We start from the raw sequence: 27396 nt of genomic DNA, 5'->3' as shown, positions 1-27396 counted from the left end.
TCTCTGAAGCGTGTGAATGTATGCCAGCACAGAGACGGGAAGGAAGTCACTGCCCACTGCCGAAGTTGGATCGGCTCAGGAAAGAGGCATTATACTACACTAATGAAAAGTCATAACCACTGAGGCTTTAATCATTTGGTCAAACAAGAGAGTGTAATCAATCTGTTCACTTTTCTTTTTTATCATTTCTTTTTTGTTATTATTATTATTTTAGGGCTTTTCACCTTTATTGGAAAAGGACAGTGGAGATTTTACAGACAGGAAAGTGTGGGTAGCAGAGATAGGGGAAGGATTGGCAAAGGACCTCGAGCCGGGAATCGAACTCGGGTCGCCATGAGCACCTTAGTGCTATGTGTCGACGCACTAACCACTAGGCTATTGGCGCCAACTTTAACCTGTTTACATTTCTATTACTGTTCAGTATTTGGATTGTAGAACCGAAGGCTATAATGTCTTTAGAATATTTACATGATAATGAAATATAGAGAAAGAATAAGAAAGACACATAAAAAGGTATTTACATTTACAGTGCATCTGGAAAGTATTGATAGTGCTTCACTCTTTCCACATTTCATTATGTTACAGCCTTATTCCAATTCATTTATTTCCTCAAAATTCCACACACAATACCCGGCCATCTAAGCTGAGGGATTGGGGGAGAAGGGCCTTAGTCAGCGAGGTGATCAATAACCTGATCGTCACTCTCTCTGAGCTTCAGCGTTCTTCTGTGGAGTGAGGAGATCCTTAAGGACAGCCATCTGTGCAGCAATCCACCAATCAGGCCTGTATGGTAGAGTGGCTGGACGGAAGCCACTCCCCGCCTGGAATTTGCCAAAAAGCATCTGAAGGACTCTCAGACCAAAAGAAACTAAATTCTCTGGTCTGATGAGATTAAAATTGAACTCTTCGGAGTGAATGACCGGTGTTACGTTTGGAGAAAACCAGGCACCGCTTATTACCAGGCTAAAATTATCCCTACAGTGAAGCATGGTGGTGGCAGCATCATGCTGTGGGGATGTTTTTCAGCAGCAGGAACTGGAAGACTAGTCAGGATAGAGGGAAAGATGAATGCAGCAATGTACAGAGACATCCTGAATGAAAACCTGCTTCAGAGTGCACTTGAACTCAGACGGGGGCGACGGTTCATCTTCCAGCAGGACAATGACCCAAAGCACACCACCAAAATATCAATGGAGTGCCTTCACAACTCGGTGAATGTCCTTGAGTGGCCCAGCCAGAGCCCAGAACTAAATCCTATTGAACATCTCTGGGGAGATCTGAAAAAGGCTGTGCACCATCGCTTCCCATCCAACCTGTTAGAGCTTAAAAGTTACTGCAAAGAGGAATGGGCAAAAATTCTCAAAGACAGGTGTGCCAAGCTTGTGGCATCATATTTAAAAAGATTTGCCAAAGGTGCATCAACGAAGTATTAAGCAAAGGCTGTACTTATGATTTTTCAGCTTTTTTATTTTTAATAAATTTGCAGCAATTCAAAACTCTTTTTTTTCAACATTGTCATTATGGGGGATCGTGTGTAGAATTTTGAGGAAATAAATTATTTTAATTCATGTTGGAATAAGGCTGTAACAAAAAAAAAAATGTGGAAAAAGTGAAAAAGTGCAAAAAAAAAAAAAGGGAAAAAGTGAAAGTGCAATTCTTTCCAGATGCACTGTACTCATTTAGCAGATGCTTTTATTCAAAGTGAGGATTAAAAAGCACTTTAAATCATCAGTAGTGGCATATAATTGGCATGACAAGTCAACTGTAAGTTATTTTTTTCTCCCTCCGAGCATACAGAAAGGAGAAAGTGTGTCCAACAGGTGTTTTGTCAAATCTGTGTGAAGCACACCGAGGATTGCACAGACTGTAAAAAAAAAATCCTTAATTTTACGGTTTATTTCCGGCAGCTAGGGTGTTGAAAAAAAAAAAGGAAAATAACAGCCTGATCTCACGAAAAAACGTAAGTATTTTATGTTTTGCCAGTTTAGTGGCTAATTCGTATGAATTCGGACGAGTTCAGTTGTACGAAATTGTACGATTTAAAAAAGGAGGCGTGGCACCTAACCCCACCGCTAAACCCAACCGTCACTGGGGGATGAGCAAGTCGTATTAAATTGTATGAATTAGATTGTACGAATTCATACGAATTAGCCACTAAATCAAAAAGTTACGAATTGCTGTGAGATTTTGTTGAAAATAATGGTCGTTAAATTACATAAATTTATTGTAAAATAACAAATATTAAATAACAGAAACTTACCAGAGATTTAAATATAGGTACATTTCTGTAATTTAATATCTGTTATTTTACAGTATTTTAAACTAATTTCTGTCATTTAATTTTTTTTTTCCGGCAACCCAGCTGCCAAAAATAAACCATAAAATTACGGATTGTTTTTTTTTTTTTACAGTGCATGTTTTTCCAGAAGAGTTGATAAGAAAGTATTTGGTGCATAAAGAGTGAACTGACCTTCAACTGTAACATTTACATACTGAACTGAAGCAGTTTTAATTTACTACAACTACACCAGTGGTGAAAAGTAACAGTACAAATACTCAAACTACTATAATTGACTAGTTTTTTTTCTCAGGAATTGTAATTTATTAAGTATTTTTTTTTAAATGTGTACTTTCCTTTGAGTACATTTTAGTGCAGTATTAGTACTTCTATCCAACTACTTTCCTTCAACCAGCAGGCACTACTTTATTTGTTCTTGTCTATGGGGATTACAAAAATCAGTCCTGTGATTCTTATCCAATTAAATCGCACATAGAAAGTAAATCAACTTCAAGACATGAGTGATTTATAAATGCAGCACACTGTTTGGAAGCATTAATAGTTTCCAAAAAGTTGTCCAAAACCTTCACACGCAATGACTCAGAGACTGTTTAGACTATAAGTGATACGATGACAGATGTCCGAAATGTCCTTAAACAATAACTAAATGCACTACAGAATTTTACATTTACACACACAAATTACATTTAAACGTAAAAGCTTTTCACAGTGTAATACCCACTACTTAGTACTTACTACTCTTGAGTACTTTAAAAATAGGATAATTTTTATTCATACTTTGAGTAATATTTACAACAGATGCTTTTTCTCTACTTGCACTACATGTTTGCCCAAGTAATAGTACTTTTACTTAAGTATGTTTTTTCAGTCCTCTTTCCACCACCGCACTCAAGTAATTTTAAACATTTAAGAGTCCCTTGAACACAAAACAAGATATTCTGAAGACTGTTGAACAAAACAGCTATGGGCATGCATAGTATGAGAGCAAAATTTTCTATGGAAGTCAACTGCAGTTGTTTTCTAAAGCATTCTTCAGTATATCATCCTATATGTTCAACAGAAGAAACTCGAGCAGATTTGGGACAAGCAGAAGAAGATGCGTAAACAATGGCAGAATCTTGATTTAAGCACCTTTAAGTAGAGGACTCACTTTCACAACTTAAAAAAGGTACATTACTTTTGGAGATTTGCCCATACTCAACACACAATCCGTGTTGATTGACCCAGATAAAACAGTTCTAGAAAGAAGAAGGACGTCTATTATAACTGAACTTGCCTTTTCACTCTCCACTCTGTGTTCCAGTTCTCCTGTCAGGCCTTCTTGTCCACTTCTGCGGCATTGAACAATTCAGTCATTGTCTTGTGCTGGAATCCAAAAGTAATTTGACAATAAGACCAGGTCACTCATAGGCAGCTCTTCTCAAAGTGTTCTTTCGGTATGGAAAGAAATGTTAGACACCTGCCACACCTCAATAATACACAAAACTGCCTCTGCATATTCCTGCATAATACTAGGTGCACACCTTGTATGAAGATAAACAGGCATGAGAGAAAGAAAACCCTATCAAATGCAAGATACTCAAATTCATTTTTAAGGAAGAGCTGAATGTTTAAAGTCATTTAAGTGCTGACAGAACTTAAGGCACGAGCTGCTTCCTTCTTGCTTTTTTGATGGTGCTTGATCTGCTGTGATGAGCAGAGAAAACACACAAATATGACAGCAGAAACCAGCCCTGCCACACCAGCTACTGTTTAAATATGAACAGTAACCTGACACTGGCTCAAATCAACCTGAAGTATTTATTTATAATTTTCAACTGCAGTAGTTTATTTAAATCTTTATGTAGTCATTTAGAAAAAATAAAGGTCCCACTTTATATTAAGTGGCCTTAACTAATATGTACTTACATAGGAACTAATAGTTTGTTACAATGTACTTATTGTGCAAATACATGTATTTACTGTGTACTTATGCTTGATTAAATACATGTATGTAATTACATCTGTAATTAACTTTTGTAATTACATTTGTAAATACACTGTTGACCATCCCTTACCCCTTAACCCACCCTTAAACCTACCCATGCTACCAAATCTGTCAATAACCCAACCTCTATCCCAACTCAAAAGCACCACAAGTGTTCTCAAATACATTATAAACACAGTAAGTACATCGTATTTATTTTTTTTGATGTAAGTACATAGTAGTTAGGGACACTTAATATAAAGTGGGACCAAAATAAAATATGCTAAGAAAATAATGAGGTTGTATTTTCATTTCCTAATATTTATTTTAAAAAAGTCAAGTTCAGTTAATATTTTGATCAAATTGAGAAACTCAATAGAAAAACTGTTTGGGTTTCTCTATACAGGAATCAGAGATTGAAATTCAATACCTTTTAAGATCTTTTTTTAAGACTCTTTGCATACATTTCAAGACCTCATCATCACCTCAGGTTTCAACCAGTTACATTGCCGACATGTTAACCTGCAATATATTTACTAAATACTGATTGCAAGAAACGAATCCTAAACTAAAACTGTATTTACATACTGAATAAAAATGTTCATCCAGCAGGTGGCGCCTTTACAACAGCAGGAATGACCCTGTTTCCCTTGTTTGCTGCAGTAAACAAAGCAGCGTGATATTACCCTTTTTAAAAACTCTCTTCATTCTGTTCTTCCTGTTACTTCATTAATTAATGCTTGTGAAACAGTGATTGGAAAAATTTGATTCTCGCTTAACCCCTCTCTCAGAAATAGAAAGATTCGGCATCTTTTTCAGAATGAAATAACCTCTATTCCTCATGTCATATTTCACTGGAGTAATTTATTTTATGACATTCCTTGGAAGATTGTGTGGTCTTTACCCAACAAATTTCTAATCACAAATAAGGTTAAAGAGGTTTCCTTCAAATTGCTACATAGAGTTTATCCAGTGAATGTTTACATAAAAAAAATGCTTCCTGAAAAGGATCCCCTTTGTTCCTTTTGCAGAATAATAGATGAATCTGTAGATCACCTTTTTTGGGAATGTGCCCATATTAAGATTTTTTTTGGAAAGAATTCAGTTTATTTATATGTGTCTCTCTTTTATATAATTTTTCTTTGTCATACAAGGATGTTTTATTTGGTTTTTATCATGTTGATAAAGTTAAATATAAATATTTTCTAATAAATCTGTTTATTTTACTAGCAACGTTTTTTTATACATAAATGCAAATTTTTGTCTGTAAAGCCCCTTTTCTTGTTTTTTGTAAAGATTTGAAATATTATTTAAATACAATCTCTACCTCCAGCAATGTTAAAGCTTTAAAATCCGTAACACTATGTGAATCTTACAATATTGTCTCTTTTTTATAATACCCAGATGACTGTATTGTATGTGATCTTGTAAACATCACTGTGACCTTGCTTTAAGGTAAATTTAAAGTGCTTTATGTAATTCATATTCCCCCTGGCATATTCTTTAGTTTGTATTTTTGTTTTGTTCTGTTCTCTACCTTTGTTGTTATTGGTTTTGTACCTTTTCTGTAGATTTTTGTATTCTTGTTAAACTTTCTAATAAAAAAATAACAATAAAAAAAAAGCAGCGTGATGTCAAATCTAGCAGAATTTGTTTGATTTCATAAACTACACAGCCTCCCAATAGTCAAAGATTAAATTCAGGCAAACTTTAGCATACTGACACAAAATGTAATACCTTGTAAAAATAGCATTTAAGACGTTTTAAAATTTTTAAGTGCCTTATAAATTTCTCTAAATTGATTTATCAATTTTGATTACTTTTAAAGACCCCGCGGACACCCTGTTCTCACTGATCAAATCGAACATCTGGTTTTAGCAGCCCATTGATGAATAAATTATCTCTAAATAGAAATGAATCTGCTGAAAAAATCCAGCTTAAACCAGCCTAGGCTGGTTGGCTGGTTTTAGCTGGTCATCTCCCAGCATGACCAGCTAAGACCAGGCTGGAAATGCCTAGAAAACAACCTGGAAATGGCCAAAACCCCTCTAAAACCAGCCTGGAAGACCAGCTAAAACCAGCCAACCAGCCTAGGCTGGTTTAAGCTGGATTTTTCAGCAAGGGGAAAAAAGAGAAAATAAATTAATTAATTTAAAAAAGAGTCGTAAATTTTAGGAGGGAGTGGGAGTTTGCTCTAACCTAGAAGCATATTGTGTAGGGCTCTACCAGGGGTGTCCAAACTCGGTTCTGGAGGGCCGGTGTCCAGGAGAGTTTAGCTTCAACTCTAATCAAACACACCTGACCCAGCTAATCAACCTCTTACTAGATATATTAACTTCCTGGCCTGTTGAAGCAAATACTCTCTTATGCTTGGGGTCATGGTTTGTTTGGAAGACCCATTTGTGGCCAAGTTTTAATTTCCCTGCTGATGTCTTGAGATGTTGCTTCAGTATTTCTACATGATGTTCTTTCTTCATGATGCCGTCTATGCTGTGAAGTGGACCAGTCCCTCCTGCAGCAAAACAGCCCCACAACATGATGCTGCCGCCCCCCCATACTTTACATTTGGGATGGTGTTCCTATAGGCTTGTAAGCTTTTCCCTTTGTCCTCTAAAAACACTGGTCATTATGGCCAAACAGTTCAATCTTAGTTCCATCAGACCACAGGACATGTCTCCAGGTTTTAATCTTTTCCCCAGTGTAATTTAGCAGATTGTAATCTGGCTTTGTTGTTGATTCTGGTTGATTTTCCCATGTTACACAAGGAAGTGTTTGAGGTTTTCATTCATTCATTCATTTTCTTGACGCCTTAGTCCCTTTATTAATCCTAAGTCGCCACAGCGGAATAAACCGCCAACTTATCCAGCAAGTTTTTTTTTTACACAGCGGATGTCCTTCCAGCCGCAACCCATCTCTGGGAAACATCCACACACACATTTACACACACTCTCATACACTTGTGACAATTTAGCATACCCAATTCTCCTGTACCACATGTCTTTGAACTGTGGGGGAAACCGGAGCACCCAGAGGAAACCCATGCGAAGGCAGGAAGAACATGCAAACACAGAAACGCCAACTGAGCCGAGGTTCGACCCAGCGACCTTCTTGCTGTGAGGCGAACGTGCTACCCACTGCGCCACTACCTCGCCCTGTTTGAGGTTTTCCTTAAATACTATTCAACAGTTGTGCCTCCAAATAACTCAAATGTTGTCAATTAGCCAATTAGAAACTTCCAAAACCTTGACACCATCATCTGAGCTTTTTCAGAGGCATCATAGTCTTATTGTATGTAAACTTGACATTTAAGAAAAGTTATACAATTTTCTCAAAAATCTCTCTCATTATTCTACTATTAAGCATAACAGAAACAAATTTGATCCTCCTAACTTACCGAAAAGAGAAAAAAGTTTAGTCACAATAACATCTGACTATTTTTGTTGAATTTTTTAATGGTCATGTGCCTTTTTATAGTGTAAACTTCTGGTTTCAACTGTAGATAGATGGATGCTGCTCCACAGCGCAAGGTGGCGGTGGATTACATTGAGACTGAGTGACCGACAGTTCCTTTGTTTACAATGGGCTCTATGCACGGCGGCGCGTGACGCATTTCCGGTAAAATTTAAGACCCCGAGCCTACTTCCGCCGATCGTACAGTACAGTGCTACAACAGGAGCGCTACTGATAAAAACGAGTAATGTTTTGGACAGTTGTCTTAATGTTTTATGCCATTATAGCCCACTTATATATGTTTATGTCAGCTACATAAATATGACATCTAAACGTTTAAAAGTGTCATTTCAAAGACCTGAGAACAGTACTTGTAGATACCACTGCTGTGTTCAGCAATGCACAGCGTCAAAAATTGAACTCTTACCTTAGTTTCCACACGTTTCCAAAAGACAAAGTCGTGCAGAAGAGGTGGGTTGGTGATATTTAACGTAAGAATTTTACAGAAACAGAAAAAAACAAGAGTGTAGCTGACAATTTCAGTCTAGAAAACTGATCGAGCCTCGAGTGCCAACCGGATGCAGACATTTAAAGAAAGGAGCTTTTATGGCAAATAATAGTTTATTTTCATTGCCTTTGAAGTTAAAAAAAATGAACATTAATATACATAAACATTTCTTAAGCTACTTTCTAAGTGCAATTTTTTAATTCAGAATAAAGACCTTTATTTTATTCACTGTACATATAAAATATAATTCACTGTATGTAATTTGAAATAAAAATTGTCAAAAAAATGTAACATTTTGAAAAAAATATTTTATTCAGATGAACAGAAAAAATGACATTGAATCAGTTGTTTTCTTGAATCAGGTGCTTCTTCTGTAACTTGTGCATAGAGAGGTATTTGGGCTTATACGTATTAAATAAATAAATAAATCACCCATCTGTTTCATGGAACTTAACACATAATTGATCCATTCCAAACAATTGTTCATGTTACAACACACATTACACATTTCAGAGTAATGGGCTGTCTGGTAAAGCAAAGCAACCACATGTTTGCATATCCCACTCTCAGCCACACAAGAGCAGGAGCTATTAACTAGCAGATGATGGCATGGATCTTCTGACGGATGTTCGCTTCAGGATGGAGTAACACATAAAATTTTCTAGCTCTGAATCTCATAATGTTACCTAGAAAACAGAAACAAGACTATTAATAGGTTTTTAAAGAGAGTCATTAAAGGCAGTTCACTCAAAACTGAAAATTCTATTTCCTCATCCTTCACTTGTTCCAAACCTGTTTGAGTTTCTTTCTGATGTTTAACACAAACAAAAATACTTTGAAGAAAGCTGGAAACTTGCAACCACTGATATTCATAGTAGTTCTTTTTCATACTATGGAAGTCAATGGTTACAGGTTTTCAGCTTTCTTCAAAATATCTTCTTTTTAAAGGCATCTGCAGCAATATCATCAGATTAAACTACACAGTAAATCATTAATTTAAATGATTTAAAAGTAGCTCCCTTAAGTCACACTTTCAAATAAGGTTTCATTAATTAATGTATTTGCTCACTATTAAAATAACTATTTAATATTTAATAGTTAGCATTGTTAAACTAATTTACTAATGAATAAAAATCCAAAGTCATGCTTGTTAACATTAGCTATTACATTGTGAGTTAACAAGCACAATGAATAAGCATTTGTTCATTAATGTAAAAAACTAATAAATATTAAAATAGACAAATTGTTGATGTGAAATTAACTAATGACACCTTATTGTTTTGGGTCACCCTCCCATTTAATTACAATGTTATAGACTAAATAGAAAGCATGCTATCTACACTGTTACACTGCATCTGTCATCTCCACTGTTTCAGCAATAAATATCAACAATGACACAGTGCTATTTGTCTGTTGTGGATGGAACGGCATTGTATTATTTTATTCCTAATATATCTTGCTCAATAATCATGCTTACAAGCTAAGACAGCATCTGTGTTTCTGTAATTATCCGAACTGAACAGTGGTGGTCACTTTAGAACAGTAAAAGTATGAATGGGACAGAATTTCATATGTATGCTGTCCTACTCTCAGCTGGTGAGGAGACTCCGATTTCTTCATAGATCTATCGGTAGTAATGAGCTCTCACTGAGATCTTATTCCTGCCCTGTTTTTACCTGAAACTTTGAGACAGAATTACGTACACATATGATTATTTTTACTTACGTGATAAAGCTGCAGATGGACGGATCGTAAGAGAATTAACGCTAAAGTTAGCCTTCAGGCTAGCTGAACTTACCTTCATAATTGCACAGGTAGGAAGATGCATACAACTTGAAACCCTTCTCAAGCTTTGCTCTGCGGTGTTGTAGAGCACATCCGGACAATCATTTGCACATCGTTGACCATAATTTACTCGCAAACAGCGAGTAAATATTGACGACTCTGCCATAATACTGTTCACCTCCGCTTAAAATCACCCAGACCGGAAGCTGGACCGCAGCCTTAGACAAAACGCGGAAGTAATGCGTGCATATAGCCCATACAGCGTGATGCGATGCAGGCTGAAAACATATAAATTAGGTACTCACATTTTAACTACACCTTATATATGCTAAGAGTGTCCATTTCATGCTAATGTACGAGCATGTTTGTTTTGTTTTTGTTAAACTTACAGTCGCAATGTTTTGTTCACTTCCGCGTCTTTTAATGCAGGTAAATGACTCGCAGATGTTTTGAGGAGAATGGAAAATAAAAAGGTAATTAACGTTCACGTAAAAACTTACTAAAAGTTACAGCAGTCTCCCTTTGTTATCAAAACAGAAACTCTCATAATGCATCACGTCTTATTATGCAGAATCACGCAGGTCCTCTCATGATTGCGCTGCAACATGATGATCTGTTCGACTTGAACTCAGTCTCCACGAACACAGAACTCCCCAAAGGCAGAGCATTCACGTTTATTAAGGTGGGAATAAAGCTGTTAGATGTGGTTCTGCCATATATCCTTAAGTTTTGTGATGCTTTTGAAATGTTTGCTGTGAATAGGCTGTGCAAACAGTGAACGAGAGACTTGTGGAGCAGAACAAGAACGAGTCTTTGCTTTTTGAAGTGATCCTTATTGCGAAGGAGTGTTCAGAGGACGTCAAGATGAAGATAGTAGAGAGTGTAAAGCATTATGGTAAGTTCTCAGTAAGATCACTTTTATATCCATAATAGGGACTGAAATGAATTTACTGCTTCACAAGGTGCTCCTACGGTGGTTTCCTTCAAAAGGTTTACATCTAACCAAGGTCAAAAACACTTATTTCCCATAACAAACATTTGATAATTTTCTACATTTCTCAAATGATTAATTTTATGCGTATGGAAGTGTTTGATATATTTTGGGTAATTCCATGTTAACTTTAATTTATTTGATATTTTATTGGGGGAAAAAAATCAACATTTGATTTGAATAATTCAGTTAGTGCTAAATACAAGCAATACTCTAATCCAGGGGTCCCCAAACTTTTCAGGCCGCGACCCCCAAAATGACAATGCCAGTGACTTGCGACCCCCAATATCCTCTGAGGCGGTTATAAATACAGAAACCTTGCATGCAATGGCGCACACACACCGATGGACCCAAGTATATTCTTCTTTTAATTTTTTTAATGTATGAGAGCTGTAAATGGGCCACAAAGTTTAACCAGGTGTTATGAAATCTGCTGCATCTGACGCTATTGCTGTGTCTTTAATACAATGTAATTACCCCAGGGGTTGCAATCCAATAGAAGTAGTAACTATAAGCTACTATAGTAACTATATATGGTATAAACAACTATTTTTTCTCTTCAGTAGGTTATGGATAAAATATGGTAATTCTTATGGCTTAATAAAAATAAATAGATTTTTGGAAACCACCAGGCGACCCCCCCTTCATTGTCCCGCGACCCCTCGGGGGGTCCCGACCCCCACTTTGAGAACCATTGCTCTAATCCGTGAGCTCCCTCAAGCTACATGCACTCAACGGCCACTTTATTAGGTACACCTTACTAGTACTGCTCAGTGCGCATGAAAAACTTTTTATTTGATAAGATGCGCATAAACTACAATGGAAACGCTTACACGCACAAATTTCAGTATGCGTATTAAAAAAGGTCACATGATTTTGTTATAAGAGATCATGTGATGATGAAAATGTGTGTAAATGGACAAACCAGCAGGCTGAGCACATTGCAAAACATCTAAAATGTTGTTTAGGCCATTCTAAAACACCTTATCGTTTAAGTGTTAGTATTATTATATTATTAATGACCTCCAGAATCAATAGCGTCCCTACTGAAAAATCCAGCTTAAATCAGCCCAGGCTGGTTGGCTGGTTTTAGCTGGACTTCCAGGCTAGTTTTAGAGGGGTTTTGGCCATTTCCAGGCTGGTTTCCAGCCATTTCCAGCCTGGCCTTAGCTGGTCAGGCTGGGAGATGACCAGCTAAAACCAGCTTGACCAGCCTAGTCAAGCTGGGAGTACAGCCTAAACCAGTTATATCCAGCTTAAACCAGGCTGGTCAAGCTGGTTTTAGCTGGATTTGGTTGGTCATTATCCAGCCTGACCAGCTAAGACAAGGCTGGAAATGGCTGGAAACCAGCCTGTAAATGGCCAAAACCCCTCTAAAACCAGGCTGGTCAACCAGCCAACCAGTCTAGGCTGGTTTAAGCTGGATTTTTCAGCAGGGATGTGCTCCGCGTCTAACACCTTCAAACGCCACCATGTGCGTGTCAGGATTGCCTGACGATTTTGTTCGCTTTGACTCGCTGGATGGAAACGCTGCTTAATTCGCATGTTTTTTATGCGATAATGCAGTTTTGCGCATAAAGTTCATCCGCATTTTTGGATGGAAACATAGCTACTGAGAGCACACATCCTTCAGTGCTTCAGGTCTTTTCATCTTAGACACATTCACACTTGATTTACCTCTGTTCCACAACAGATTTACAGTATCCCTCCTCCATCCCCAAATGACTCCCTCTATAATTCCTATCCCAGTTAAGGACAGGAGGGAGTAGTGAGTTAAAGCCAAACTCCCAGCTCGAAGCTCTCTTTATGGACAATATGGAAAATACTTGCATTCTTTATATTCAATGATATGAACTTGTAGCTGCTTTGTGATTGGTTCACTGGATATTTACATAAACAAGGAGTTGAAGTTGCTGGTGAATAGATTTGGATTCTAGTAGTTGCATCTGCTTATTCTTTTAATGCTGTGTAATCTTTTTGTTTTATTGTGTCATCAGATCTGGAAATAGGCAAATTTTACTTTTGCAAAAAGGAAGAACTCAAAAATACCCTTCAGTCGAACAAAGTCAAGCTGTTCCTCTCTACCGACAGGGATGATGTGCATGAAGCACTGCACTCAGGTAGATCACCTCATGATCATGTTTGGAAATTGTTTTGATGCATAATTTAGCTGTAAAAATTAATGTATGCTCATTTTGTTTTCGTCAGGGATTTCAGCCGCTCTGCTGTACGATCAGGCTGATCATCGCGTCCTCAAGCAGCTAAAAGTGATTTTTTCAGGTGATGTTCTCGGTTTCTCCGAGGATTCACTCGAGAGTTATTTGGAATTTGAACTTAGTGAGAAGCAAATTGAAACTGTCAAAGCAGCAAAGGTACATGATTTATTATTTGTATTTCTAAAACTAATTATCGAATTATTTTGGTCACATGGTTAACCATATTACTGTTATTTCACTTTTAGATGTAAGATTCTGTTATTAATTACTCTGAAACCTTCGTTCATCTTCAGAATACACGTTAATTGGGCTTCTCTCTCTCAATTGACGACTGTTCCATTTATCCCTCTAAACAGGTTAAGAGTCTGGGTGTCATCTTTGACAGCACCCTACGTTTTGATTCTCACATTAATAACATCACCTGGTCTTGCTTAGTTCCACCTTTGCAAGATTAACCGTCTCCGCTCTTCTCTTACCCCTCATGCCACTGCTGTTCTCGTCCATAGCCTTGTCACATCTCGTTTAGATTACTGCAACTCTCTTCTCTTTGGTCTCGCTCATAAATCCCTCCGTAAACTTCAGTTGGTCCAGAACTCAGGTGCTCGTACCATCACCAGAACCCCTTCTTCTCATCACATCACCCCTGTCCTGCAGCAGCTTCATTGGTTACCTGTTCATTTTCGAATTGACTTTAAAATCTTGAAGTTAACATTCAAAGCCATCCACAATCTCGCCCCTTATTTTTGTCTGCGCTCATCCACATTTCTGTTCCTTCTCGCATTCTGCGATTTTCTTCCTCCCTCCACTTGTCTGTTGCCTCTGTTTGTCTTTCGTCTATGGGCAACAAAGCATTTGGCCGTGCTCCACGGCTTTGGAACTCACTACCACCCGCCATCAGAAACATTGACTCCCTCACACTATTCAAATCAAGACTCAAAACCTACTTATTTAAGATGGCTTTTAATACTTAATTGTATTTGCACTATTGATGTGTATATTTTAATATTTCTCTTGTTGTTTTATTGCTTTTGTTGATTGTACGGTGTCCTTGAGTTGCCAGAAAGGTGCCTTAAAATAAAATGTATTATTATTTTTTTATTATTTAATTAAAAATTAAATTATTATTTAATTAAAATTTTATTATTTATTATTAAACACAAAACACAATTTTTGAGCTGTTGACAGTCATATATGTGCTGCTAAAAACACCATTAGGACACATATAGCACAAAAAAAGTGAAAATTGGTTGTTTTTGTGTTATTTCAAGCAAATTCGTTCTTTAGGTTTGAAAAGAAATTTTAAAGCTGCGTCACGGCCTTGTGTAAATTCCAGCGAAGAGATTGGATGTCTGTACCTGCTGGTACAACGTGACTTCTTTGTGTTTTGGTCATTAATATCATGTGAAATACTTTGTTTGGACTAATCAGCACTTTTATTGTGAAGAACGAATTTGCTCGAAATAACGAAAAAACCACCAATTTTCACTTTTTAGTGAAATATCTGTGTCCTAATAGTGTTTTTAGCAGCGTGGGACATTTAAATTATTGTCAACATCTAAAAGAAAATGTGTTTTGGTGTTTCATGACCCTTCAGGATATTTTAGATGAAATCTAGGAGCTCTCTAATTTTCCATAGACAGCAAGATTTGTTCAAAGTCCAGAAAATTAACAAAAAAAAAACATCCTCGAAACAGATCATCATGTCTTCAAATTCAATTAGAATGTTATCAAGCTATGGAAATACTTTGTGCATATGTAAAACAAAAATATAAACTTTAATCAATAGTGTTTTCTCATTGTCAGTTGCATTGTTGAGAGCACTGTGTGCACTTTATGCATGTAGATCTGTCGTGCTGCTGACGTATACTTTGCTTTTGCTTGGACCATTGCGGTCTATGGAGGATGAGGGAGCTCTCAAATTTCACCCAAAGTATTTTAAATGGCTCAGTGGGTAGCACTTACAGCAAGAAGGTCGCTGGTTCGAGCGTTAGCTGCGTCAGTTTTCATTTCTGTGGGGAGTTTGCATGTTCTCCTCATGTTGGCGATGGGATACCTCCTGTTGCTCGGGTTTCTCCCACAGTCCAAAGACATGCGGTGTAGGAGAATTGGTAAACTAAATTGGCCGTAGTGTATGGGTGTTTCCCAGTACTGGGTTGCAGCTGGAAGGCCATCTGCTGTGTAAAACGTAAGCTGGATAAGTTAGCGGTTCATTCTGCCGTGGCGACCCCTGATTAGTAAAGGGACTAAGCTATAAAAAAAGAAGAATAATTTTAATTTGTATTGTGAAAATGAATGAAAGTCTCGGAGGGGTGGAATGTCATGAGGGTGAAAAAAATAGACAAAATTTTCCAATTTGGGTGAACAATCCCTTTAACATGCCTTATATGTTACCAGATCTGCGTGAAGGAGTTTGCTGTTCTTATTGGTCAGATGAGGAGGAGATTTGGCCCGGAGAACAGCCCCATCTGCATCTGTGTCTTAACTACTTGGGGCTCTCGAAATGTCTGTGCTTCTGCCCTGAAAACTCTGCGGGAATGGGGCTTGGATGTGGACGAGGCGTTTTGTCTGGCTGGAGCTCCAGCTCACCCCATACTGTCCATAGTTAACCCCCACATACTGTGGGATGGTGGCTTTCACAACATGAGGGACTTGGCCGCCCTGTCCTAACTAGGCAGGACGCACAAATGTGGCTTAACTTTTCTTAATTAACCAGGTGCCAATTCTATTTTATTGACGGTAGACTTGATTTCTTTTGTGTTCGCTAATCAAAATGTTCTTGTTGTAAATTAAAAAGCGTTCTTACGGGTTGCTTTGGGTTTAATAATGATTCACAGAACTGTATGTAGAGGTTTTAAGGGTTTATATGATGCTTTTTATGTTTACAAAAATTAAAGTTACATTGTTGACAGTCAGAAAACTACATATATTGTATTAAACAATTTAAAAACAAGTTGAAATACTCCTAAAAGCTACTGGAAATAAATGCAACGAGTACAAGACAACATACTGTATGAGCGAATTCTCCGCATAAAAACATTCAGATCATTAGAATATATACACTGAACCCTAATTCACAGAGTTAGCATGCTTGCCCCAGCAATAGGGTTGAGCCTAAATGGCTTTTGATGAATTGTAATAAGGCACTAATATTAATTATCCAAAACAAATGTATGATATTATTACAAAGATAGTTCATCTAAATGATTTCTCCCAATTTTCTGTCTCGGCACCTCCGCAAAAAGGCGTCTTCTATTTTTGTTCTACTTTTGAAGCAAGTGGGTGGGTGATAATTACTTTTTATCGTCTTTTTAGGAGTTAAAACGAGCACATTTTGAAGCAATAATACTTGTGTATTTGTTCAAAGCATTAACATTATATGCATACTATAACGATAACAGCAATAGCAGTCATGCGGTAAAAATATTGCAACTAAAATAGGTGATTGTCTTTGGCTCAGCATAGAAAACAATCATATAGATTGAAAAAACACACCACAGTATTTAAAAGTAAATTGGAAATATCACAGGTTTGATCTCTGCTAATGGTAAACGCAGCATGTGGAAGTTAAACAATAATATAAAACTGTTTCAGAGGCTAAAATAAGAATATAAAAATAAATGTACGGTTCCAAATGAAGAGTTTAGATCAGGGGTGGGCAAACTCGGTCCTGGAGGGCCGGTGTCCTGCACAGTTTAGCGCCAACCCTAATCAAACACACCTGCTTATAGATTTCTTGTGATCTTAAAGACACTGATTAGCATGTTCAGGTGTGTTTGACTAGTGTTGGAACAAAACTCTTCAGGGACACCGGCCCTCAAGGATCAAGTTTGCCCATGCCTGGTTTAGATGCAAAAACCTCGAAATACCGCTTGTTTTCCTCTAAAATTAGCATTTTTCTCCGACTTATGTGTAGGCTGTGTAATTTTACTTTTATAGTGACAAATAAGGTCTTTTCATTGCCTTTAAAGTAAAATAGCTGAAAGGTGCAGTAGGTGATCTTCCACAATGCTAACAGCTTGGCATAAATCTCGGAATCACAGTCCCTCCCCTGCCGTCTAGAGCCACGCCTCCTTAAACACGAGCACAGCAAAAGAACCGTCTCTCATGCGTTAAAAGCGACTAGTGCTTGTCCGGCGGCGTGCAAGCAAAACTGACATGCTATATCAGAGGGAATATTTAGAGTTGCATGGTAAACAATATAGGGAGAGACTAGGCGGAATAGCGGTGTTTACTTGTGTTTTGTTGTTAAACTAATTAAAATCTACATTATCGATGCTGTTATGAAACTGAAAATAGTCTTATTAATCTTTCACAGGAAGATTTTAGTGTTTGAACAACACTTATGTGTAGATATAACTCTTTTGTAATAACAACATCTAACGTTACATCAGCTTTGCGTGAAGCTAAAATAGTTTTAAAACAGAACATTACCTGTCTAAGAGAAATTCTTCAGCCATGGTGTCCTCCTATCTCCAGCGTGCAAAGGTAACTCCAATATTGATTCAGGTTTTTAAAGTTTTGATTCAGCAGGTTTTTACCGATCTCTTTCTCTCGTAAACGCGCAGCACGTCTATGCACAAACGGCGGTCGGCGGAGCTGCGTACAAACGGCTGCGCAGTTGTTCAAATCTGCATTTGCTGACAGACAGTTTGAGCTACTTATCTGAATAATGAGAGATGTCGGCCTGACTCAATTGGATGAACATTTTTGGTTTTATGCCTTAAGGCTGATTTATACTTCTGCGTCAAACAACGATGTATGCTTCGGCGCTGACGCATAGCCTTTCGCCATGGCCGTCGACGTCACTGACGTGCACCTCTCAAAAAAATGTAACTACACGTCGCAACGCGTAGCGCAAGCTCTATGATTGGTCGGCTTGGTAGCGCTGACGAGTCTGGGCGGGACCAAGAGCCGCGCGAATGGCGCGATCCCAATGTAGCGATTGTTTACAAGTGTGGAGTCCCGCGAAGGAGCTCCGGATGGAAAGCTTTGTTTTGTGTTTACCTCATAGTTAAAGTTGTTGCACGTCTGCCGGTTCCTGCCTCAAAATGAGCGAGTTTGAGCCACTTGTACATCCTGGAAGTGTTCAGGAAAAGCAAAAAAGCAGCGAAGAAACTCGACACAGAGGAACATTTACACCTCACTGCCAACTAGAGTTTCGGAAGTGTTAATGCAGACCAACAGAGACAGCGCGCAGAAGTATAAATACACAGCTACGCACGTTGCATGCGCCATGGGTTACGCCGGTTACTTGACGCAGAAGTATAAATCAGGCTTTACCCAAAATATAAAAATACATACAAATACATTTAGATCATTACTATTGGAATGCGAAGAGACTTTCAACCAGCACAACAACAAATGCTTCTGAAGACAAACACCTACTGCACCTTTAACAATAAGGAGGCAAAAAAAATAAAAAAATGCTCATTTTAGTAGAAAATATCAGACGGCATTTAGAGGTTTTTGCATTTGAACTCTTCAAATCATCCTTCATTAATGCGTTTTTAAGGAACAAGTAGACAATAATACTATAGATGTGAAAATCAGCATACCTTTTGTCATTTAAATGGTACGCAGCTCTTAGTGATCTAGATCAAGTCTTATCATGGACTGTACGGTTGTGTTCACGAAACCACTGAAGATCGTTATCGGCTTTAAAGTAGTATATGATAATAATAAATTCATCCAACAACATATGGAGAGGTTTTGAAATCTTCTATTGAAGTTATTTGCGGTCCTCAAACGTAGATACCCTCAGGATTCAGACCAGCAGAGATTGGACTGTGGAGTCCGCGGATGCTGCCAACCACCGGATGAGATAAACTTGGTCGTTTCAATGAGCCGGTTAATGCAGCAAAGTCTGAGGAAATGAAAGAGAACAACGAAAATAAGTACCTTAGTAAAGATTTCAAGAACTGGCTCATTAAAAAAAAATTATATATATATTTATTTATATATATATATATATATATATATATATATATATATATATATATATATATATATATATATTTATATATATATATATATATATATATATATATATATAAACAGTTGAAGTCAGAATTATTAATAGCCCCCCTAAATTATTAGACCGCTTGTTTATTTTTTCCCCAATTTCTGTTTAACGGAGAGAACATTTTTTTTAACACATTTCTAAACATAATAGTTTTAATAACTCATTTCCAATAACTGGTTTTTGTTTTTGCCATGATGGCAGTAAATAATATTTGAGTACATATTTTTCAAGACACTTCAATACAGCTTAAAGTGACATTTAAAGGCTTAACTAGGTTAATTGTAGGATAACTAGACAGGTTAGGGTAGTTAGGCAAGTTATTGTATAATGATGGTTTGTTCTGTAGATTATCGAGAAAAAAAAATAGTTTAAAGGGGCGGAAAATTTTGACCCTAAAATAGTGTTCAAAAAGTTAAAAACTGCTTTTATTCTAGCCGAAATAAAACAAATAAGACCTTTTCCAGAAGATAAAATGCTAACACTTTAGCATAACTATCCGTTATAACTAGTTAATAGACCATTAATAAACTGTTAGTTGATTTTTGCTACTTTTGAAAATGTTAATATTTTTCCCCAAACATATTAATTTGGGCTACTAATTTTGAACCATTATTGTAAGTTATTTTGGTAGATAAGCTTCAGTACTGACTAATCTAATCCATATACACAAATATAATATTATAGTTTTCTATTAGAAATATTAATTCAAAAGATAGATTGAGAGGGGTGTACTTATTTATGCTGAGCAGCACTGTAAACGAATTTAGTAACAAACATTTATAGTCTGACATTAACGAATAACACTTACAATGCCAACTCCAACCACAAGGTGGCACTTTGGATAAGTAAAACGATCAAAAATAGAAATCTTAATAAATAAAAAAAGTTCAGTTATAGGATGAAGTATGTTTTTTTAAGTTTGGTCTCTTTCGACCTAAAGTTGATATCTTAAGAAATGAGCTCAGTCAGATTTTGTTTGGGTGTAGAACCAAGATAGAAGGCTTGTTTCAGTATTCCATTTAGTTTTTTATTATTATTGTAAATATGTACAAACTTGGTTCAAGAGAATACATCTCACAATAATTATGAATAATAATATAATATTAAATAAACATTTTATAATAAATAAATAAAAAACAAATAAAATAAAATGAGAGAAATTATCTTAGTTATACATTCATTCATTTTCTTGTCGGCTTAGTCCCTTTATTAATCCGGGGTCGCCACAGCGGAATGAACCGCCAACTTATCCAGCAAGTTTTTACACAGCGGATGCCCTTCAAGCCGCAACCCATCTCTGGAAAACATCCACACAAACACTCATACACTACGGACAATTTAGCCTACCCAATTCACCTGTACCGCATGTCTTTGGACTGTGGGGGAAACCGGAGCACCTGGAGGAAACCCACGCGAAGGCAGGGAGAACATGCAAACTCCATACAGAAACGCCAACTGAGCCGAGGTTCGAACCAGCGACCCTCTTGCTGTGAGGCGACAGCACTACCTACCGCGCCACTGCCTCGCCCCTTAGTTGTTGACCTTATTCTAAAATGCGGAAGTGTGTCTGTTTTCGCGATTGTCTTAGAACTTCCGATTCAGTCGCCTATGGGATAAATAACTAGGAATAATAAATGGCAGAAAACGGTCAAACTACTTGCTTTACAAACAAATGTTTGCATGACTATACAGACCAAATAGAATAATATAATAAGGAAATATCAGTTTGCAACATCAAACAGCGAAACGAGCAGTTGTTAATGCCTAAAAATGAATTGAAGTGAATGAGACCCAAAATCACGAGCCAAAAGGATTCAAATAGCTGTGCCCGCTCGTCGGCGAAGAATAAGGTAAATACAATCAAAGTATAAACAGATTCCAGGGTTAAAAAATCAATAATACAAAAAAAAACAAAAAATTTTTTTAATCAAGTGAAATTTACATAATGCTTAATTTTTTTTGTACTAAACCAGACACGGCACGCATGTCAAGCGCGAGTGATTTACATGTTAAGTCAATGCAAACGCGTGAATAGACATCCTGCGGCGCGATACGCGTGAATGGCATAGCGCGAATGACAAGAATTGCGCGGTGTACATGGCGCGAATTGAGCGTTTTGCGTGTTTGACGCGCTTAATGCGCGTTTCACACGAATCACTCTAGTTCGAAAATCTGAACTTCAGCGGACATTCGCGCCGCGTTAACCAATAAGGAGCTTGCTCTTGTGGGGGCGTGATTGTGATGTATCACCTGTTGTCGGTGTCCCAGGGGAAATCCCCCAGCAGACACCGACAAGAAGTTCATCAAACTGGGCTGGGCTCAGTCAGAAGCACCGCTGACAACCTCCATCAGCCAGGTTCAGTTTCTGGAGGAGTCTATGAGCTTAAAGGGCCATGAAACCCCCTCGTTTCAGCAGGGTGTTTTCACACCTCTACTTTCGAAAAAGTCAGAAAAGTGGGCGTGTCCAGCTCTGTTTAGGGGGGAGTGTCGGAGGAACTAAAGTGGGATGGTGTGGGCGTGTCTATTTGTGCACGCACGAGTTTCAGAGTCAAAATACACACCCACACAGACAGGAGAAAGCGATGGTGTTTAACCTACATGGACATCTGTAGTCGAATTATTTGCTGAATTAATAAATGTTGGACTTTAACTGCAGTTTGGCTCTTTCATTCAGGGAATTCATTCATGCCCCTCGCGACAAACGAGGTATTTGATTCGAGGAACTGCTCTAAGCGTGTATTTTTCATGCAATGTTTGATACCGCACGGCGAATGAGAGAAAAAAAAAAAAACTCCGCATTTCCCGGAAACTTAGATGCACACGGCAGGTAGCGTCAGAAAGCCGCGTGTGTTATTCCGGTCACTAAATGCGGTGCTAACATTTCTGCACTCAGTGCTATAGTTAACTTAATTCGATACGAGCAAACTGAATAAACAAAGAGCACTGGTCGCTCACTTACCAAATCTGTAGAGACAGGACAATCACCAGCAACTAGAGCCGCGTCTTTATGGAGAGAATACTACAAGCAAATCCAGATTTCAGCGTTTGCAGATGAGAACAGCTCTCAGGTAAACAATAATCCTCCTTAGACACGTAAGTTATTGTTGTCGAGCGTCGCGTACACTGTTAATCCAGAGAGAAAATGAAAACGAAACTTAACTGTAGCAAACTATAAAAGCAACACTTCACGCTTGTTTTGCCAACACAACGTGGCGTCTTTGTGGTGTAAACACGGTGACACAAATGAATATTAATGAAGTTGCACAATAGAGCGCGCTGATTGGTTTGAACCAAGCCTTACTCATGCATTAATGTATCACACTGTAAGACGTAATAAGACTCACTCTGGCACAGACGCCCAGTCTGCACGCTGGAATACACGCTATTATGTCATGGCCGTGACGCAGCTTCAAAAATTCGTTTCAAACAGGAAGTACGAATTTGCTTGAAATAACGCAAAAACAACCAATTTACACTTTTTAGTGAAATATAAGTGTCCTAATAGTGTTTTTAGCAGTGTGGGACACATATACGACTGTCAACAGCTCAAAAAATGTGTTTTGGTGTTTCGTGACCCTTTAAAGAGCTGGATGCACCTCTGAAAGGATGTAGTGGACTAAACGTATCGACGCTGTTTAACATCCGTCATAAAGCACATTAACACTGTTATTTTCTTCATAAAATCCATGTTAGCCCTTTAGCTATTAAGCCAGAATCACGGGGCAGACAGAAGCCCTGCCCATCACGCGAATCCGCATCTGTTCTGAAGTGAATTTGACACGCGAATGAAGTGGGGTTTGACACGCGAATGAAGCGAGTAACCTCAAATGTTTACGCGGCTATTTATCCGCGCGTTCCGCATCTGGTTTGAACACAGCATTAGGGCCTACTCACACTATGCTATCAGAACCGTGCCCAGGCCTGTTTCCCGGATCGTTTGAGAAGTGTGAGTGCGCTGAATCGGGCTCAGGCACAGTTCACTTGGCCAGCACTGGCCCAGTTGGAAGAGGTGTGCCTGTGCAAGGTTAACTTGGGCTCAGGCGCGGTAAGCTTGTGTGTGTGTATGTGCAAAACGCGCCTAAGCCCGAAACTGAAAGCGAGAAGTGACTTTTAAGGGACTGTTTCAAATGGATTTATTAATCATTCTTACTGTTCAGTGAACACAAACTGTCGTAGATTATTAAATACTCAAACCCCTCACTGCACGACAGCTGCGCACCTTCAGCAAACCTCCTAATTCCTGCAGCAAGAGGGCTTTATGATTGTTTATGAGTGTCAAAAGCGGTGGATCTGTTCAGCCAAATATTTGACTGCGTGTCACTGCATATCAAACAACTCCAACGCTATAACTAAAGAAATGTCCACTGTGCTGAGCGAAAGCGCTTACTGAACAGCGCAGTAAGTGTGCCCAGGCCCGAATGTAATGCGAGTGCTGGCCATCGGGGGGAGACGGGAGGGGGGACAAGCGTGCTTTGGCCCTGTTCAAGGCAACTGTACATAGTGTGAATACACCCTTAGTGACTAAAAGACTTTTAACTCTGTCCTGCTTTTTAAAAAGCAAATACCAGAAGTGCCTGCAGGTTTTTTTTTTTTTTTTTTTGACGTGTAAATAAAAAGTTACTTGGCACAAACTGAAACCAGATGTGGTCTTGCCATTAATGACACTTGAAAAACACTCCTGTTACGCATATGTTAAAGTTTTCGTCATCATTCATTCTGAGATCTAACATCAATCAGACTGCATGGAGCCACTCTGAGCCACCATAGACTGTTTGATGTAGGTGCTTTGGATTTGTTGTCAACAAAAGCGGTACCTTTATCACCTGTTGTGTTACTGGATTCCTCGTCACCGGGCTCGACAGGCAGAACCGTGACTTTGGTGCCGGTTTGTTGGATGAACTGCTGTAGATTTACCTGCCTCAACTCTTTAGTCAGCTGCTCCAGTTCATACTGACTCTCCTGTTGGAAAGAGGGTGGAGAAGGTGCTAATGAAATGTTTGCGTAGCGCTGCAGCTGGCATTCAGCCTGCGGCAATGCAATAACAACTGACTCTAAACACTAACCAATGTACTTCCACAAAATTAGCTCAGGATTCCGAACACGTGTGTCATTTTTGCATGAACATTGAGAAATGTTTTAGGCAGAGCCCCACTGATTTTATCTTACCCATCAGATTATGCTACCAACACATTATTTGAAAGGTATTGAGGTTGGGGTAGGTTAGAGTGATATTAGAGCTTCAAAAGTAACACAATCTGATAGGTAGCACATTTTGACGTTAAAATGTGCTACATTTTGAATAGGAGGTAGGAAAATCTGACGGTTGACGGTAGGACAAATCAACAGAACACTGGCATTCATTTCTATCTTAGTGCCGATTATTTGTGAATCTACACTCACCGGTCACTTTATTAGGTACACTTGTCCAACTGCTCGTTTATGCAAGATTCTAATCAGCCAATCACAAGGCAGAAACTCAATGCATGTAGACATGGTTAAGACGATCTGCTGCAGTTCAAACCAAGCATCAGTATTGGGAAGTAAGAGGATTTAAGTGACTTTGAACGTGGCATGGTTGTTGGTGCCAGACGGGCTGGTCTAAGCATTTCAGAAACTGCTGACCTACTGGGATTTTCACGCACAACCATCTCTAGGATTTACAGAGAATGGTCAGAAAAAGAGAAAATATCCAGCGAGCGGCAGTTCTGTGGGTGCAAATGCCTTGTTGATGCCAGAGGTCAGAGGAGAATGGCCGGACTGGTTCCATCTGATTGAAAGTCAACAGTAACTCAAATAACACTTTGTTACAACTGAGGTATTCAGAAGAGCATCTTTGAACACACAACACATCCAACCTTGAGACGGCGGATGGGCTACAGCTGCAGAAGACCACAACGGGTGCCACTCCTGTCAGCTAAGAACAGGAAACTAAGGCTACAGTTCACACAGGCTCACCAAAATTGGACAATAGAAGATTGAAAAAATGTTGCCGGGTCTGATGTGTCTTGATTTCTGCTGCAACATTCGGATGGTAGGGTCAGAATTTGGCGTCAACAACATGAAAGCATGGATCCATCCTGCCTTGTATCAACAGTTCAGGCTAGTGGTGGTGGTGTAATGGTGTGGGGGATATTTTCTTGGCACACTTTGGGCCCATTAGTACCATTTAAGCATTGCGTCAACGCCACAGCCTACCTGAGTGTTGTTGCTGACCATGTCCATTCCTTTATGACTACAGTGTACCCATCTTCTGATGTCTACTTCCAACAGGATAGTCAACATGTCATAAAGCACGAAACATCAGACTGATTTCTTGAACATGACAATGAGTTCACTGTACTCAAATGGCCTCCACAGTCACCAGATCTCAATCCAATAGAGCACCTTTGGGATGAGGTGGGACGGGAGACTGGCACCATGGATGTGCAGCCAACAAATCAGCAGCAACTGCGTGATGTTATCATGTTAATATGGACGAAAATCCAAATTATTGCTACTGGAGGAATATTTCCAGTAGCTTGCTACGAAGAGTAAAGGAAGTTCTGAATGCAAAAGTGGGTCTAACCCGGTAGTAGTAAGGTGTACGTAATAAAGTGGCCGGTGAGTGTATATTGCAAGTCTAATGGTGCTTTCACATCTGTAGTTCCCTTCATTTGGTCCGGACCAACGGCAATAAATGATACATCGTTGCATTTTCTGCCGTTTTTGTCGTTTTCACACCACACTGCTGGCTTTGGTCCGAACCAGTTGAAACGAACCAAAATGCAGTCATCTGACAAAATCCACACCTCTCATTGGCCAGATGTTGTTGAACATATTTCCTAAACTGCTTATTGCTTGGTTACGTGCGGGAAAATGCCAATGAACTCCCGCAGGTAAACAAAACCTTTTACTCTGGAGGGACGACTGCGCTGGCTGATTGTATCCCTGCTTTAGACAAACTATACATTTCAAGAATAAAGCACGGCCGCGGCTGGAAAACAGTGTTTTAATGCATCGCTCGTTACTTCAGGAGGAGCTGTGAATTAATTTAGCTAAACTGCAACATGGTCATCTTGCGGAAATATTACCAACGATCCATCAGGTAATGTTTTCCCCCCTCTCTCTCTCTCTGTTGGTAAAGCGCTGTCGACAAATATTTTCCCTCCATATCCCACAATGCACAGCGCATCAGCCTACGGCAGCTGAATTAGTCCAAAATGCGCAGTACTTTTTGCGGTTGGACCTGTTTTAGTACGGATCATATTCTCACCACAAACGAACCGCTCCAGGGTTCGTTTGAAAGCGTACCGAGACCACCTCTTCAAGCAGGTCTCGGTACGCTTATTTGGTCCGCGTTTGGTGCGCACTCGAGTACGATTGCTGCATTCTCACCTGCCCAAACAAACCACACCAAAAGGGGAAACAAACTCCAGTGCGATTCAATCGAACTAAATAAGGCAGGTATGAAAACACCCTTATCCAGCCAAACATTCAACCATTTGTTAAAACTAAACAACCAGGATGGAAGCTTCTCTGGATTAATCATTTAATCCTCAACAACCGGAATCAACAACCCAATATTTGGCTGCCCAGTTGTGTCCAGTTAGTCCCTGCTGGTGGATGGAGATATTTTTGGATGCCTTATGAAAGTGTTAAATGCAAATAATCCCTGCTGCTTTTGACATCACAGCTCAGGCAAGTTGCAAATGGAAGACACTAGAAGGCATGTTCTTGTGGCGGTGTCACTGTCAGCTAATCGGTATGCCATGCCAGTCTGTCGACTTGTGGTTATTTTCTAGAAACTCTTCAGCAGATTTGAAGTCGTCCTCTGATGGGTTTAAATATACAGCATTTCCGAAAGAAATGTGCAGCAATCTTGACCAGTCTGCATGAAAACAAGTTTGATGCAATAAAACAGGCCTGTAACCATTGATGACATTGTTTATTACCTAATTATATTACAGGCAGCATTCTTAACTATAGCTGCGTCCCAAATCGCATACTTATAAACTATTCCACGCCATTTTGTTGTATAAATAGTTTAAATATTGCGTTCAAACTGAAAACTCTAAAAATAATAAGTGCACTTTAATTACCCGGATGATGCACTCATTTAGCTGGTAAAATGAAGTGTGTAATGATGGACATTTCACGCACTCAACGACCGCAGGTTTGCT

General features: G+C 38.7%; 3 protein-coding genes and 1 long non-coding RNA gene across 28 annotated transcripts in view; 1 reads left to right on the top strand and 3 right to left on the bottom strand.

The window, feature by feature from the left end:
• Positions 1 to 3730, bottom strand: part of syt8 (synaptotagmin VIII) — a 21049-nt gene extending 17319 nt beyond the window's left edge. For 8 of the 13 annotated variants that reach the window (XR_015525502.1, XR_015525505.1, XR_015525506.1 and 5 more), the window contains exon 1: positions 3576 to 3714. The gene's annotated coding sequence lies outside the window, so the exon portion shown is untranslated. 13 annotated transcript variants of the gene reach the window in all.
• Positions 3731 to 8511: 4781 nt separating this feature from the next.
• On the bottom strand, positions 8512 to 10206 carry LOC147837884 (uncharacterized). Its single transcript, XR_015526656.1, has 2 exons — positions 10022 to 10206; positions 8512 to 8909 (listed from the first exon to the last, which is right to left on the bottom strand). It is a non-coding gene; the product is annotated as an uncharacterized LOC147837884 (long non-coding RNA).
• A 58-nt stretch (positions 10207 to 10264) lies between these two features.
• On the top strand, positions 10265 to 16217 carry LOC560627 (cytosolic 5'-nucleotidase 1A). Of its 3 annotated transcripts, none has more exons than XM_087312496.1 (7): positions 10265 to 10305; positions 10438 to 10481; positions 10580 to 10690; positions 10771 to 10903; positions 12997 to 13119; positions 13208 to 13371; positions 15610 to 16217. In XM_087312496.1, the coding sequence occupies exons 2-7, from the start codon at positions 10467 to 10469 to the stop codon at positions 15880 to 15882; spliced, it is 819 nt and encodes a 272-aa protein (XP_087168622.1). In that variant the 5' UTR covers positions 10265 to 10305; positions 10438 to 10466; the 3' UTR covers positions 15883 to 16217. The 3 variants fall into 3 exon arrangements, with proteins under 3 accessions (XP_087168622.1, XP_087168624.1, XP_087168623.1); XM_087312498.1 differs by having other exon boundaries at positions 13208 to 13279; positions 15610 to 16023; XM_087312497.1 differs by having other exon boundaries at positions 10265 to 10481.
• rassf8a (Ras association domain family member 8a) overlaps positions 16059 to 27396 on the bottom strand; it is a 46856-nt gene continuing 35518 nt past the window's right edge. For 2 of the 11 annotated variants that reach the window (XR_015526654.1, XR_015526653.1), the window contains exon 4: positions 24348 to 25874. Coding sequence is in view for 2 of the 11 variants with exons in the window: in XM_087312494.1 (XP_087168620.1) it covers positions 18957 to 19078; positions 24052 to 24196 (267 nt within the window). In the remaining 9 variants the exon portion in view is untranslated. Of the gene's footprint in view, positions 19079 to 24051; positions 24197 to 24347; positions 25885 to 27396 lie in introns of those variants that run through there. The other 9 variants (XR_015526649.1, XR_015526652.1, XR_015526647.1 and 6 more) reach the window with 9 other exon arrangements.

The sequence above is a fragment of the Danio rerio genome, chromosome 25 (genome assembly GCF_052040795.2).
Source record: "Danio rerio strain M-AB ecotype USA chromosome 25, GRCz13ab, whole genome shotgun sequence".
NCBI lineage: Eukaryota > Metazoa > Chordata > Actinopteri > Cypriniformes > Danionidae > Danio > Danio rerio.
This window is presented reverse-complemented; position numbering and strand designations above follow the sequence as displayed.